General features: G+C 35.3%; 1 protein-coding gene across 3 annotated transcripts in view; it reads left to right on the top strand.

Annotated features, from left to right (window-relative positions):
* XRN1 (5'-3' exoribonuclease 1) overlaps nucleotides 1-15946 on the top strand; it is a 69338-nt gene that overhangs the window by 21975 nt on the left and 31417 nt on the right. For all 3 annotated transcript variants that reach the window (XM_032225090.1, XM_032225093.1, XM_032225089.1), the window contains exons 15-24: nucleotides 2828-2947; nucleotides 3360-3529; nucleotides 3891-4011; nucleotides 4860-4958; nucleotides 6621-6724; nucleotides 8462-8593; nucleotides 9128-9290; nucleotides 10842-10955; nucleotides 12074-12172; nucleotides 14747-14862. In XM_032225090.1, coding sequence (XP_032080981.1) covers nucleotides 2828-2947; nucleotides 3360-3529; nucleotides 3891-4011; nucleotides 4860-4958; nucleotides 6621-6724; nucleotides 8462-8593; nucleotides 9128-9290; nucleotides 10842-10955; nucleotides 12074-12172; nucleotides 14747-14862 — 1238 coding nt within the window. The remainder of the gene's footprint in view (nucleotides 1-2827; nucleotides 2948-3359; nucleotides 3530-3890; nucleotides 4012-4859; nucleotides 4959-6620; nucleotides 6725-8461; nucleotides 8594-9127; nucleotides 9291-10841; nucleotides 10956-12073; nucleotides 12173-14746; nucleotides 14863-15946) is intronic.

Genomic DNA, 15946 nt, shown 5'->3' with positions numbered 1-15946 from the left:
GGGCAGGCCCATGGGCCAGATCTAAGCATCCTTAGGGCCGCATCCAGCTGCGGGCCTTGAGTTTGACACCTCTGTTGTATTTGATGGGTACTATGGCCAAATAACTCTATTTCGGCTTTGTTTGTCCAGAGCACATTATTACAGAAATCCCAATTGTTGCCTAAATTTTCATGAGCAGATTTTAGTCTTGCCCTGATTTTCTTTCAGGTCAGCAAAAGTTTCCTACTGGTACACCTCCCATGCAGATCTAATTTATTTAGCTTCTTTCTAGTGGTAGACTCATACCGTTTGACATCAGTGGTGATGAGAGCTACCTCTAGGTCATGAATCAATTTCTGGAGTTCTTAGCATCTTGTTTCAGCATCTTGCATTATATTTTTTGTCTGAACTTTCTGGGACAGTCTAGTCTGGACAAGTTGGCATTTGTTTGAAATCTTTTCACTTGTAGATGAAACAAATGGAATCATTCTAGACAGTGGAATGGTTAATGTTCACTTGTTTGGCAATCTTTTAAAATGCCCTTCCAGATTCATAGGTATCTGTAACCTTTTTAAAGATCTCAGAGAGTTCTTTCGATATAAGCATGGTGATACTGCATACTTTGAAAAAGAGCAAATCAAACTAAATGTCTGGTGTTTAAATAAGACATTTTCTTCCCAGATCCCCTTTAATGAGATTCTATTCATTTGCACCTGATCTAATTAATTTACATTACTTTTGACATTGTGATAAATGTAGAAGTATTCTTGCTTTGCCCACATGCAAAATTTGCATTTAAGTTTATTTAAATTAAACTAAATCAGCTAGCGGTACCTGAACACAGTTATAAGTGGATCACAAGCTTCCTAAAAACAGACAGCAGCATGTGAAGCTAGGCAAAATCACATCAGACACCTGTACAATTAGGACAGGAGCCCCCCAGGGCTGTGTGCTCTCTCCAGTTTCTTCTCTCTATATACCAATGACTGCATCTCAAACGATACATCTGTTAAACCAGTGTTTTTCAACCTTTTTTGTGCAAAGGCACACTTTTTTCATGAAAAAAATCACGAGGCACACCACCATTAGAAAATGTTAAAAATTTTTAACTCTGTGCCTATATTGACTATATATAAAGTAATTCTCCCACGGCACACCTTACACTATGTCACGGCACACTAGTGTGCCGCGGCACAGTGGTTGAAAAACACTGTGTTAAACTACTGAAGTTTGCAGATGACACAAGAGTGATTGGTCTCATTCAAGACAACAATGAATCCACATACAGACGGGAGGTTGAACAACTAACAATTTGGAACTGAACACACTCAAAACCGTAGAAATGGTGATAGACTTTAGGAGAAACCCTCCCATATAACCACCTCTTACAATACTAAACAACACAGTATCAACAGTTAAAGACCTTCGGATTTCTAGATTCTATCATATCTCAAGACCTAAAATGGACACCTAACATCAAAAACGTCATCAAAAAAGCACAACAAAGAATGTTCTTTCTGCACCAACTCAGGAAGCTCAAACTGCCCAAGGAGCTGCTGATACAGTTCTACAGAGAAATAATTGAGTCTGTCATCTGCACATCTATAACTGTTTGGTTTGTGTTGTGGTCCGCCGGTGGCCTGCAGACCTGGCGGCAGAGTCGGACAGTGAGGAGATTGGGGAGAAATGTGGGCTTTTTACTGTCTCAAGAAGCCTAGGTCAGACCAGTTTGGTTCTGCAACCCAACAAGACAGACAGAGACTTCAGTGGATAATTAGAACTGCAGAAAAAACAATTGCTATAAATCTGCCTTCCATTGAGGACCTGTATATTGCACAAGTCAAAAAGAGGGCCATGAAAATATTTACAGACCCTTCACATCTTGGAAATAAATTGTTTAAACTTCTACCCTCAAAACGACTGTAGAGCACTGCACACCAAGACAATTAGACACAAGAACAGTTTTTCCCCCCAGATGCCATAACTCTGCTGAGTGGATAATTCCCTCAACACTGTCAAACTGTTCACTAAGACTGCATTGCTGTTGCTGTTGGTCTTCTCATCGTTCCTATCACCCATCTCCTCCCACTTATGATTGCATAACTGTGGCTTGTTGCTTGTATCCTTAAGATTTATATTGATATTGATTGTTTCCTGATTACTTATTTGTACCCTATGGCTATCATTAAGTGTTGTACCTTATGATTCTTGGTGAATGTATCTTGTCTTTTTATGTACATTTAGAGCATGTGCACCAAGGACAAATTCCTTGTGTGTCCAATCACAATTGGCCAATAAAGAATTCTATTCTGTTCTGTTCTATTACCCAATGCAGTAGAAAATATAAATGTTGTTTATTATATTATATTCCCTTTATTAATATTGATGAAATGAAGATCTACCGTGTTTTCCCGAAAATAAGACAGGGTCTTATTTTCTTTTGACCCCCGAAATAAGCACTTGGCCTTATTTTCAGGGAGGTATTATTTTTGAGGTGTAGGGGGCATCAAGCATGGTCACCTCATGGCTGCTGCTGTGTTGTAATATTATTATTTTAGTGCATGCGCTCAAAAGGCCAATTGGGCTTATTATCTGCGGAGGTCTTATTTTTGGGGAAACAAGCTAATATCTATATATTGAAACATATTGAAAAAGTTAAAAAAAATCAATGAGAGATACTTACCTTTTCATATTATTGTATATAGATATATTAGTTTAGTACTATTATTACATAATTGATCCATACTTTGATTTGTTTTGCATTTCTGCCATTTACATTTCATTTTTATATTAGTCATCCTGTTTAATATAAAGTTTAAATAATACGAATTTTCCTTTCCTATCTCAGCATTTAATGACTGGTGAAGAGTCTCCCATTATTGAATATTATCCAACAGAATTTAAAACTGATTTAAACGGAAAGCAACAAGAGTGGGAAGCTGTAGTTTTAATCCCATTTATTGATGAGGTGAGACCTTTATTATTTTTATTTTATTATTACAGTATTTATCACATGTGTCCTCTTGTTCCTATATCTCTCCTAAGTATGATTCTTATTTGGTATTTTCCTGTTCAATACCAATTTAACTTAACAGATCTTAAAATTGAATAAGTTATTTCATACAGAAATAGGCAATCTGTATCATAATGAATGTCATTAATATTACAAGGGACAATGATTTTAATGTAATAGTCATACATTTCAGCAGGACAAATTAGCATAAATTTAACTTAGCATATTTAGTAGATATCTGGCATGTGACCTTGTAGTAATTTGTTCCATTGATATAAATCAAATCTGACTCTGATTCAATCCAGTATTTTAAGATTCTAAAAGTATATGATTTCTAAATAACTACAAAATTATGTCTTTAATTTAGAAACTATTATTAGAAGCCATGGCACCATGCAACAAATTATTGAAAGCAGAAGAAAAGCAAAGAAATAGGCACAGTGAATGCCTAATGTGCTTCTATGATAGAGATAAAGAATTCCGGTATTTATCACCATGGCCAGAAAAGTTCCTTTCCATAGAAAAGTGTCATACGAGGTAAGTCTAAAATTTTGTTATAAGGATAAATTAAAAATGGAAGGATAAATGCACCACCTTGAACTTCTGAAGGAATCACAAAATATTAATTCAAGAAATTATATAAATGAATTATTGCTCTTTTTTTTTACATTGCTACCTTTTCTTAGCAACTGAAATTTTGGGCTCAATCATGGTTATAAGTTGAGAACTACCCATAGCTGTATAGGAAAGCTCTTGGCTTCAGCATTATTATTTTGCATACTTGTGTTCAAAGTTGTTATCCCACCTCCGCCCCCAAAACATCAATATCTTCAAGGTCTGCCTTTAATGCTGATTACTGGTTTATCTGCAGTTTAATTTATTTTCTTTCTTTATGTAGGTGTGAACCTGTGTCTATGGATGCTTGGCATGTGGATATAGCTGATAATAAAATAACTCAATTAGATACTGAAAAGTTATATTTTTGTGGCTTTCCTACTCTAAAACACATTAAACACAAGGTAAAATGCAAGTTTTCATTCAGTAGTTTGTTTTTTAATGTAGGAAACCTAATGGCTGATATTAATTGTATATGCAAGAATATTATTATTTTTTGAGTATATTTGTGAATGGGAGAGAGGGTTATGAATAGAAAAAGCTCTTTGTAATCAATTATTACGAAGGACTAATAGTGCTGTTGCAAAAAAGATATGCTTCTGAAGCTTAGTTTTACTTTGCAAAGCTACTTGTTTGGTGATACAGTATGTATCCTTTTTCTAATGTCAAACAAAGCAGTTCTCTTTTCTCTCCAGCCCTGCCCATTTCTATAACATCTCACTTCATCTCCAAACAAATTCATTTTTTCTTTTCTCTCCAGCATAGCTATCTTTTCTCACAAGCCCATCTTCATTCTTCTTTTTTTGCTATTTCTGCTAAAAAAACAAGAGTGTACGTAGGTGTACTTCTATGTTTCTGAGTGTGAGGTTAGTTTGAATGGATTTGAAACAGATGTATATATGGGGTTTAGTTGGCTTGTTTACATACTCAAAGCTTGGACTAGATATAACTTCATTTTAATTATTTTAGTCATGGCCCTTACTATTAGTGACAGATTGACTGAAGTGTAGTTTTGGTACATATGAATATATACATCAAAACTATATATGCTTTGGGTTTATGAGTATAACCTATATTTTGTGTGTTTGTGTAATATGCACATATATTCATATGTGAATATATGAGTATGTCACATATAGCAGAGGAATTTTCAGGAGTTGGGATCCCTAGCATTATTATATTTCCCAGGATTTTGTTCTTATCCCTATTATCTTCTTTTGGGGTATATATTATCTTTCTTCCCTTGTCTTAGTTTGGTCTGAAAAAAAGTGGAGTGCAAGTATTTCAGCAAAGCAGTCATGGAGAAAATATGTTGCTGGAAATTATAGCTGCAGAAGACTCGGAGGAGTTGGTAAGTATTTAGCTTTCTCAAATTTGTTTTGTAGAAATAATACTCTTTGTAGCTTGGATTTCAGTGTTCAGCCTCAGAGTTTTATGTTACCTGTATTACACCACATTAATAATAAATTAATTTAATTTAATAAACATTATTAATGCATCACTTAGACAACTGGTTTGAAAACATTAATTAAAACCTGTCTGAGAGTCTGATATGATAATCCAAATTGTCTGAGAGTTTATTGAGATTACTCACTGATGGAGATGTACTTCAATTAAGTAACACAAATCATCCTTACATGATTTAGCCACAGTTCTACCATATGTAAAGTAAGTTCTGAGGTTAATTGACATATTATTGAATTTAAGTCAATAGTATATGCCATTTGGGATTGATAACTTCATTTTGAAAATAGTATGGTGATAATATTGTGAGCAAAATTTGGGAAGAAGTTTGAGACTAAAAGAATCTGGCTAGAAGTTATATGGGAAAAAAGAATGCAAATAATAAGTGATATTTATTTGAACATTGATTTCCTTGACTGTTGATTTATTTATAATTGAGTTGATCTTAGGAACTAGTCAACTTAGTTTGTTCTTTTTGGAAAAGACAGTACAGGTCTTGTATTTCCACCACATGTACTGGTGATAATTTGAAAGGGTATAGTAATATGCTATTTTAATGCTTGTTCTGAATGTTAAACAATGATTCCATTGTGTAGGAAATGCTAAGTTTTGGATATCATTTTGTCCCCAAAAGAAAATCCACATTTTTACTTGCAGCACTAGTTTGCTGACTTAAATCTATATTTGATGTGAAAAGAAGGCAGAAGTTATGTTCATCTTGGCAGATCTGGGAATAAGCTTTACAAAAGAAAGTGGTCATAAAGTTAGCCAACACATCTGTAGATCTGAGGTTGTTAGTACTATCATTTCTTCATCTAAAATCTGATGTATTTGCCTGTTGATTGCATAATAGTTTCAAGAGTGCCTAATGTTGTGACAGTCTTGCTAGGAATGTTTAAAATAGGCATATTTTAGATTTGTTTCACTGACAAATCCAAATCATATAAAAATAGAATATGAATCAAGTGTGTTTTTAAAGTAGTACATGCATTTATGAAATTATTCATAAATACTGGTAATTATAAACATAATCTAACTAGAACAAAATGTAGTTTTAATTATTAAATTTAATTATAGGTAGTCCTTACTTAACAACCACAACTGTGACTGGAAACTCTATTGTTAAGCAACATGGTCATTAAGTGAGACATCATATGACTGAACTGGACTTATGACATCATTTGTTAAGTTGTTAAGATATAATATAACCACAACTTGCAACTTTATTGCTGGCTTCTCCTCCTGCTTGTGGAAAGCCAGCTGTGAAGCATGTAAATGGCAATCATAAGACTATGGGCTGCTGCCATGGTCATAAATTCCTACCAGTTGAAAAACACATGAATTTTGATCATATGACACTGATGTTCATAAGAGTGAGGACTGATTGCAATATCATCATAACTTCAAACGATCTAAAAAGGAAGTTGTTACATGAAGACTGCTTGTAGCCATTTTATTTATTTTTTTAAAAAAGGTTCATGTAACCTGATATACAAATGTAGGGATGGAATTTTTTTTGCTGCACTAAACAATTATTTTTCTCCTGTAGGATATAGAAAAAGTAGCCAGTTTGATACTTGGGAATTCAATCTTTGTTAACTGGCCACATCTTGAGGAAGCAAGAGCTGTTGCTGTATCTGATGGTGACACTAAGTAAGAGACTAATTTGGAAGAGTTATTATTTACTTCTATATATGTATCTTTTAAGGCTAAATGTCAAAAGATAGTTGAAACAAGATTCTATAAGAATTTTTTTTTAAAAACCATGTTAAAACAAAATAGTAACATAAGAAGCTCCAAAATGTGTTTTTTACTTTCAACTTTTGTTACTAGCAAATTAATTTCAGTTTCACTTAGTATCAAACTCATGGTCCGCGGGCCAGATGCGTCACGTGCTGGCTCCAGCCCTGCCCAGTTTAGCAAAAGGGAAAAAAGTCCCAATACATCAGGTGATGCCCCTGTGACAATGTGAGTTTGACACCCCTGACCTAGAACCTTAATGACATTGACAAATAATATATTTGTTAATATACTTGCCTAGAAACCAGGAGACTGAGTTCTAATCCCACTTTACGCATGAAGGCCAGCTGAATTACTCCCTCTCAGCCTGTTCTGACTAGGCTTCCTGATACAGTAAAAAGCACACGCTTAGTCCCAAAAACCCTCTTTTTATTTCAAAGACCCTGAATTATGTTGTAAATAGTTATAAAGAGTCCTACAATAGGCTGCCAAAGTCCTTCTGGATAAGGCTGATAAGCACCCACCTTTATCTTCCTTGACACACTGCCAAAGACTTAATTGGCAATTAGCTTGGCAAGGCCACACGGAGCAAAGAGTCAAAACGGAGCTTCAGAAGATGAACTGACCAGCATGAACCAAGTTGCTTCCTGCAAAAGCTCATGTGCCTTTGCTTCTCCTTTTGGTCCTATGGGAGGGGCGAATCACTGCCAAGTCTTACTCCTGAGTTGTTCCTTCTGTCTTAACTGATTTTGCCTTCTGGCAGCTCTGTGCATGCTCACTGGGAACAGGGAGCCTGTTCCTCTGCCTCACTGCTATCTGACTCTGGAGGCAGCACATACTGTATTTTTCGGAGTATAAGATGCACAAAGGTTTTGAAGAGGCAAATTTAAAAAAAAAAGTTTTTGCACTCTGCAAATCTCCCAAAAAGGCCCATTTTTCACAAAAACAGGCCCATTTTGTTTTCAAAAAAAGGGTATGAATAGCCCTTAGGAGGCTTGTAGAGTGTTCCCGCAAGGGTAGGAGAGGCAAAAGTGAGCAAAAAAGACCTGTTTTTCACAAAAATGAGCCCGTTTTTGTCCAAAAAAAGGGGGCATTAGGAAGCTTATACAGTGCTCCTGGGGGCTGTAGGGGCCAAAATTGAGCAAAAAGGGCCCATTTTTTACTCATTTCTGCCCTCCCCAGCCACCAGGAGCTCTCTGAAAGCCTCCTACAAGCTATGCAATACCATTTTGGTGAGGGGACAGAGTTTCAGGAGGCAAAAAAAAATGCTGTATGAGACGCACCCAGATTTTCAGCCTCTTTTTGAGGAAAGAAGGTATGTCTTATACGCCGAAAAATACGGTAATAAGATAAGAAGAAAACAATACCAGATAAACAATTAGGGAAGAAATGATACCTTAATTAAGGAATTATCAAGGCAAAAAAATTACACCCCAGTCAGGACTGGAAAGGCAAACTTCTATATATAAATAATTCTCCCATGTATTGATGATAATGAAAGCTCTCAGGAAAGGAAATTCAAGAAACAAGAATTTCATCAATTCATTGAATTTCATTGAATTCAAGACATTTAAACTTGTCTAATGATGTTAAAACTGAGGTGAAAATTTAAAATTATTATTTTAAACTAATTGAATGCTTTTATTTAAGGTTTTACTTGGAGGAGCATCCTGGAACCCAAAAACTTTATAGAGGAAATGCTGTGCCACCAACTAAAGTAGCATTTGTTGGAGAAAAGGAAAATAATGTATGGATAAAAGAAATCCAGGGAATTTCAGAACAGTAAGTTTGTAACTGATTTATAGTTTGTTTGGAGACTATATAGCAAAATTAAGTTGCATAGTAGATTATGCTCATAAAAATAAGAATCCCAGAACATATCAATGTCCTCGTGAAAAACTTATTTACAGGTCAGAATGCCACCGTTTGGGTGAAGCAGACTGGCTTCAGATTGGCAACAGACACAGCTATATACGCTCCCTTTATTTAGTCAAACTATATGCTGGATATATATTATGGGAAGTTGGATTCGAAGAAGATAAGTGAAGTTTCCTCATGTCCCTGTCAGACCTTAAGGCTTCATGGATATTATCTCTACAGAATCTTCCTTCTAGTTTCCATAATCCACTTCTAATGTTTATTAGAAAAGTGGCTATCAGTAATCTTATTAACTTTTGTCTAATTTAGGAATCCAGCATACCCTTGCAAACTTTTGGATTTTATTAGTATTTGCTTGACTCCTCCCTCCCCCAAATGATTTTTCTAGTATCATTTCTAAAAAATGCAAATTCTAATTTACTGTATAATTTTTATCAGCTACCAAAGAAGAAAAGGAGTAATTATAAATGAGACATCTATAATTGTATATGCCCAATTACTAACTGGGAGTAGATATCAGTTAAATCAAAACGGTGAAGTGTATTTTGAAAAACAGTGGTCCAAGCAAAATCTACCTTTTGCATACCAGACAATTGTGAAGGTAATCTTTTCAAATTATTGTTATACTTATTTACATATCTATTAATTCAAGGAATCCATATTTATTAGCACAGTTCAAATTTAAAATATTTTTATGTTTAACTTCTTAATTTGCTAGAAATGTATGCATGTTTATATTTACATAGACATGTACCCAGACACATAAATTTAGGTGCAGAGGCCTTCATTTATGCTGTTCTATAATTCTGTAAGAGTGCTGCATCCAGTGAGAAATATGCTGTGATAACAACATTCTTCAGTACTGTAGGGAGAGGAGGTATATGAACCCTGTATAACTCTTTGTAATCCATCTGTAAATTACCTATGTGATCAAGGCTTTATCAATCCATGTTCAAGAACATGGTTTTCAAATAGAGGAATGCAACACCATTGTTATTATTCCCAATAATAGCAATCTAATAAAAGAATATCTCAAGAGCAAGACATACACTACTTCAGGTTATAAATAAGTCCAAGATGACTGTAAAAATATGCATGCCACTCTTGAATTATTTATATTCATGGTCACAGAAAGAAAAACTGAACAAAAAATTTGTGGTAGGAAGATGCCAGCTCTGGTTGGAAAGCACATTGCCACCTGCTAGTAAATTTTTTGAACTATCATGGCATTAATGAGAACATTTTAAGAATATGAAGCACTTCATCCTGATAAAAAGAACCATATTACAGCCATGAAGCATGATGTACGGAATACAGTATATCATAATTTGGGGTTGCTTTGAAATCTCAGGAACAAACAACCCCCAATCTATCAAGAAACAATATGTTTGGGATTGAACCACTATATTCTCCATGTCAAAGTATCTATCCATGGCCAGAATATATCCAAATGTGGGTTATGTAACATAACTAGATCTAAACCCACATAGAAATCTCTGATGGAATGATTGAAGCAAAATAAATTCTGTGTTTGGGAATGGACAATACAGATTTTTTTTACCTGAATCCAACTGAAATGTGATAAAATCTGAAGCTAGTAATTTATGAAATTAGACCAAAAATATCCATAAGATAAATCAGTGCTTTAAATAGGAACAGGCTGAGACACGTTGAGCCAATATTGACTGTCTTTGTTGGAAAAAGTATGTGGCATTTCAGATTTAGTAACTAGTGGCACCTCCTTTAGCAGCAAGGTCTCCAATTAAACATTTCCTAACACATCAATCTATTCAAAAAAACAAAGGCACAGTACTACCTTGTTTGACCAGAACCTCTTTATATGTAAGTAGTATTAGAAAACCCTCTGATCACACTATATGTCATAAACAGTAGGATTACAGTCATGAAATATTACCGCGTCTTCCCCATTCTTATCACTACCATTTTCTTTTGTCATGAATAACTGTATTATACTTAAGATGATATTGACTGTGCTGAACAGATGAACATTATTTAACAGAAAGTCCTAAATTTATTCATCTTCACTTAAGAATAAAACTTGCTGTTTTAAAATAGATCATTGGCAAGCATTATTACAGTGGTTAGTGTGGATTGTCTTAATGTGATGTATCTTTCTGGGTTTTTTTGACAGGATATAAAAACTTTTGATTGCCACTTCTCCAAACTAAAAACTTTGGATGACCTATTCCCTCTTGGATGCACAGTTTTCATGCTAGGAACACCTTACTATGGCTGCACAGGAGAAGTGAGTTTCAAAATAATCTTCCATCAGATTCATTTCATAAATTTAAACTATCAGAAATAGATCAAATGATTATCTAGGGGTTTTTTTTTTTTGAGTTATCATTTGCCTGCCTGTTGAATATATACTTCGTATTTGTCTTCATCTTTTTTTAAAATGTATATATTCATTATATTTCTATCCTGTCTTCATTTTGTAGAACTCCAAGCATTGTACATAATATTCCCACCTCTTCTTTTCTTCACAGAAAAGCTGCTGAATAACCACAGTTAGGACTGGAATGTCAGATGTTAAGTGAAGCGGTTAAGTGAGACATCACACGATTGCTTCACTTAATGTCTATAATATTAGCAATCCTGGTTGTACTTGTTAAGTGATTTTGTGGGTCATTAGGTAGATAAACAGAGTCTTAGGTAAGAAGTGCAAGGGTCGGGGGAGGCCTGGTGCAGACTATGCACAGGTCTTTCTGCTCAGAAACTGAAAATCCTCCCTGCTGAAATCCAAGCAGGATTTTCAGCTCCGAGCAGCAAGAGACTGTGGCCTGCGCTAGGCTTTCCCACCCTGATGAAACATCCACACTTCTTACCTTATCATGCTGCCTTTCCACTTGGACTGAAAATCCTGCTTGATTTTGGCTCTCCGTTATCTATTATTTCTGAGGACCGACTGAAAGAGCTTCATGCCGAAGGATTTCAGCTCCATGCAAGCAGGCACTAAGAATTTCAGCTCTGTGTCAAGCAGGCATGGAGCTAAAATCTTTTGGTAAGAAACTCTTTCACTTAGTTCTCAAAGATAAGGTCTCCTTCAGCAGTTTCTTCAATCTTTCCTTTTGTTTACCCCATTGACTTTCTATGGAAAACGTAAGAAAAGATTGCAATTGGTAGTTACATGATTGCAGGGTGTTTGCAACTGGCTGTAAATGTAAACAAGTTGTCAAACAATCAGATGTAATCACATGACTGAGGTGGGTAAGTACAATGATCCGAAATGCTTTACAGACCATAAAGCACCCTTTCCGAGACTGTTAATTTGAATTGTTGTTAAGCTACCTGTAATCAACATAAATATTTAGAAGACATTTTTTCCATTGTGAACCTATGTGTATCAATTATTCCTTTTAGGTTCAAGATTCCTCTGATGTAATCTCAGATGGCAGAATCCGTGTTGTTTTCAACATTCCAATTGAACCTCAGCTGGATATCTTAATACAGAATCAGCATGTGAGTGTTAATTTTCTAGCAGTGGAATACCCTTGCAGAGTTCATCTTAATCCTTCAGGAAGTAATTGAACTGTATGGAAAAAAAATTCAAATAATTAACAATTACATCATTTTACTTTAATCTTTTCCATTTATATTTTGGTATACATACCCTAGAATCTAAATGATTCTAAAGTATTTTGAACTGGTTTTAAAACTTTTTTATTTAAATATTCTTTAACGAAACATATTGCCATTTTAGAATTAAAAGCTTCCTCCATTGACTAGATTAGAAAATTGCCTATGAATTTAATTATTTATTATGTTTATTATTTATTTTTCCCCTTCATCCTTCTCTTTTCCCTTTTTCCATTTTCCTATGATTTTCGTTTTAATTTGTATTTTATGCTCTGATAAGTTTAATAATATTTTATTTCTTAAAAAAAGAAAATTACTTATATTCAACATCCAGCCAGTGATTGATTTAGAATTATAATTATGATTGACAAATCAGAATGCTGGTAAGAAAAGTATTGAACTTCTGAAACATTCCAACCCTTAAGACCAATCTATGACTATATTGGTTTACATTTGCTTCCATTAGTATATCTTTGCATTATTCTGTTAATCAGATCATTTCAATAGACAATAATTACTCTAATAATTCATTTCATTGCTCGGGACAAAATTAATTGGTTTCTAGCTCTCTAGACTTTACTTATTCTTACTTTTTGCCTTAAAAGCCATTGTATGCTTTTGGTTTAGCTTGACTGTGAGATTATCAGGCAATTTTATTATTACAGCTCTTTTCTGTTCCTATTTATTTATTTATTTATTTATTTATTTGCAAGATTTATAGGCTGCCCAATCCCGAAGGACTCCGGGTGGCTTACAAAGCAAAAAGAAAAGGAAATAATAAAAAATGAAGGAAAGACAAATTTAAAAAGATCACACATGCACTCTATCTGATTGTGGCTGGACCTCAAGAGTGAGGTCAACAGCCCCAGGCCTGCCGGAATAGCCAGGTTTTAACAGCTTTTCTGAAGGCCATGAGAGTGGGCAATGTCCGAATCTCCGGGGGTAGCTCATTCCAAAGGGTCGGAGCAGCCACAGAGAAGGCCCTCCTCCAGGGAGCCACCAGCCGACATTGGCTGACAGCATCTGAAGGAGGCCCACCCTGTGAGATCTCACCGGCCGCTGGGAGGTATGAGGCAGTAGGCGGTCTCGCAGGTACCCTGGTCCTAAGCCATGTAGGGCTTTAAAGGTAATAACCAGGACCTTGAATTGCATCCGGAGACCAATAGGAAGCCAGTGCAGCTCGCGGAGGATAGGTGTAACATGGGTGTACCTTGGTACACCCAATATCGCTCGCGCGGCTGCATTCTGGACTAGTTGCAGTCTCCGAACACTTTTCAAGGGCAGCCCCATGTAGAGCGCGTTGGAGTAGTCCAGCCTTGAGGTGACAAGGGCATGAGTAACCATTTGGAGTGCCTCCCGATCCAAATAGGGCCGCAATTGGTGCACCAGACGAACCTGGGCAAAGGCCCCCCTGGTCACAGCCGACAGATGGTATTCCAATGTCAGCTGTGGATCCAATGACTTTGAGATAAATATAACATCTGTTTGCTGTTTGTAAACTACAATATTCAGAAGTGGCAACCAAATTGCATTGCATCTTAGCTGAGAACTGGGAAAATAACTGTAATTTATGCTAATCTTTCTGCTGGGAAATAAATGCTTCTTGCCTTGAAATATCTAATAATAATGTTACAAGTAGTCCTCAATTTTTGACCACAATTTATTCCAAAATTTCTGTTGCTAAGTTGTTAAATGAATTTTGCTCCATGTTACAACTTTTCTTGCCATAGTTGCTAAGTGAATCACTGCAGTTGTTAAGTTAGTAACCTGGTTGTTAAATGAATCAGGCTTCCTCATTGACTTGGCTTATCAGAAAGTTGCAAAAGATCATCACATGACCTTGGGACATTGCAATTGTCATAAATATGAATCAGTTGCTTAGCCCCTGAATTTTGATCACATGACCATGGAGCTGCTGCAATGGTCATAAGTGTGAAAATCAGTCATAGGTCACTTTTTTCAGTTGTAACTTTGAACGTGTTTTTCGTCAAGGACAAAGTACAATTCTTTTTTATTTCTTTGTAAATCTATCAAAAAAAGATTTTTTCCTTCCTTTTCCTGTTTCTTTCCTTCCAACAACCAACCTTACATATTAACCTCCCCATTACTCTCATAATACCTCTTTATTTTCTTTATTCAGCAAATGCTGATTTCATTATTTTTATTCTTTCTGTTTTTCTATTAGAAATGGTACACTGTGAACCTCAGTAGTTTCTTACCCTATTACATATCATTTCTGAAAATACATATCCTACTTACTTGAAGCCTATATACATTTGCTATATGCCTGTAAATTGAAGGATGATACAAATCCACTTCATTAGATACCTTATATAAAGACTTGTCCATAGAAATATACTGCATAACAAATCTGTAGTCTTCAAAGGCTCCATATTTTTGTTTCTATAAATGTTAATATAGTTCTCAAATATTAAAAGTAAATGTTTGATATTTTAGAAATATTCTGTGAAATATAATCCTGCATATGTGTTGGCCAGTCGTCTTGGAGTGAGCAGCTATCTTGTGTCAAGATTTACAGGAAGCATTTTTGTTGGAAGAGGAACCAGGAGAAAGTAAGTTTGGATTATATTACCATTTTGTTGTGAAATATCTAATTGCATTTGAATTAAACCCAGGTTAAAATGCTATTAATCTGATTCTTCTTATTTGCTTTGAAAATCGGTTTTAACAAAGAAAAATTAATGGAATTTTACATTTACCTTTATTTGTGCATTTAGTACAGACAGAAGGCTAGATTGCACAGTGTCAATAAAGACCATTTTATGTTAGTTGTGTCCAGTTTTTAGTTTAAAATTTGGAAAGAATACCTTTATGAAGTATGATAAGGAAATGCCATGTGCACAGATATTATTTTTCAAAAACATAACTCACTGCACTTGTGCATCACTAATGTAAAGGCACATCTTTCTTTGCCCCTTTTTGTGAGCCAGTGAATTCATTGGGAGTATTATCTGGTTTTTTATTAAAAAGAAATGTTTATTGTTGTTTTGTAAAATTCCTTATAAAGCACTATAAAACATTGTTAAAGTTATTTTTCCAATGGTACTTCTTTTATAAAATGATTTGTCCAATTTTCTATCTCCCTTTCCCTGTGTGGAATTATTCTTGTATGTACATTTTTAAAACGTATTCCAAAGCATGGATAGGTTGACTTTGAGCATAATTTATCAGGAAAGAGAAATGAAAACAGGAAGAAGAGAAGCAGTTAGAGATATGAAGGTAGAACATACTGTACATGTTGAAGCTGATCAGTGATACTAATAATATTCATGTGTCCCCCTTGAAGCGTTTAGGCAACTATAAGTTATTGAACCCTCAGCATAACTTCTTCAGGGCCTTCCTAGGTTGTCTCCAAGTAAATGGGCGTTGGTCCTTACCTGATACGCTCATTCTCACTGCAGGTGGAGACAGCAGTCACGTAGGGTTAACTCCGTCCAGTAACCAATAGGGCTGAGTCTACTGATTATAAAGCCTTCCTCCTTGCTGCTCTTCCCCAGTTTTAGACGAAGACATGCTGTAGACTGATGTGTTGTTGATATGGAGAAGGAGAATAAAGGAAAACCAAGAAAAGGAAAGAAAAGACAGACCCAATCCTAATAAAGGGGAACCCTGACCGGAACAGGGTGGGGTGACTGC

Source organism: Thamnophis elegans, chromosome 10 (assembly GCF_009769535.1).
Source record: "Thamnophis elegans isolate rThaEle1 chromosome 10, rThaEle1.pri, whole genome shotgun sequence".
NCBI classification, from domain to species: domain Eukaryota; kingdom Metazoa; phylum Chordata; class Lepidosauria; order Squamata; family Colubridae; genus Thamnophis; species Thamnophis elegans.
The sequence above is the reverse complement of the archived record's forward strand: the minus strand, read 5'-3'. Positions and strand labels throughout refer to the sequence as shown.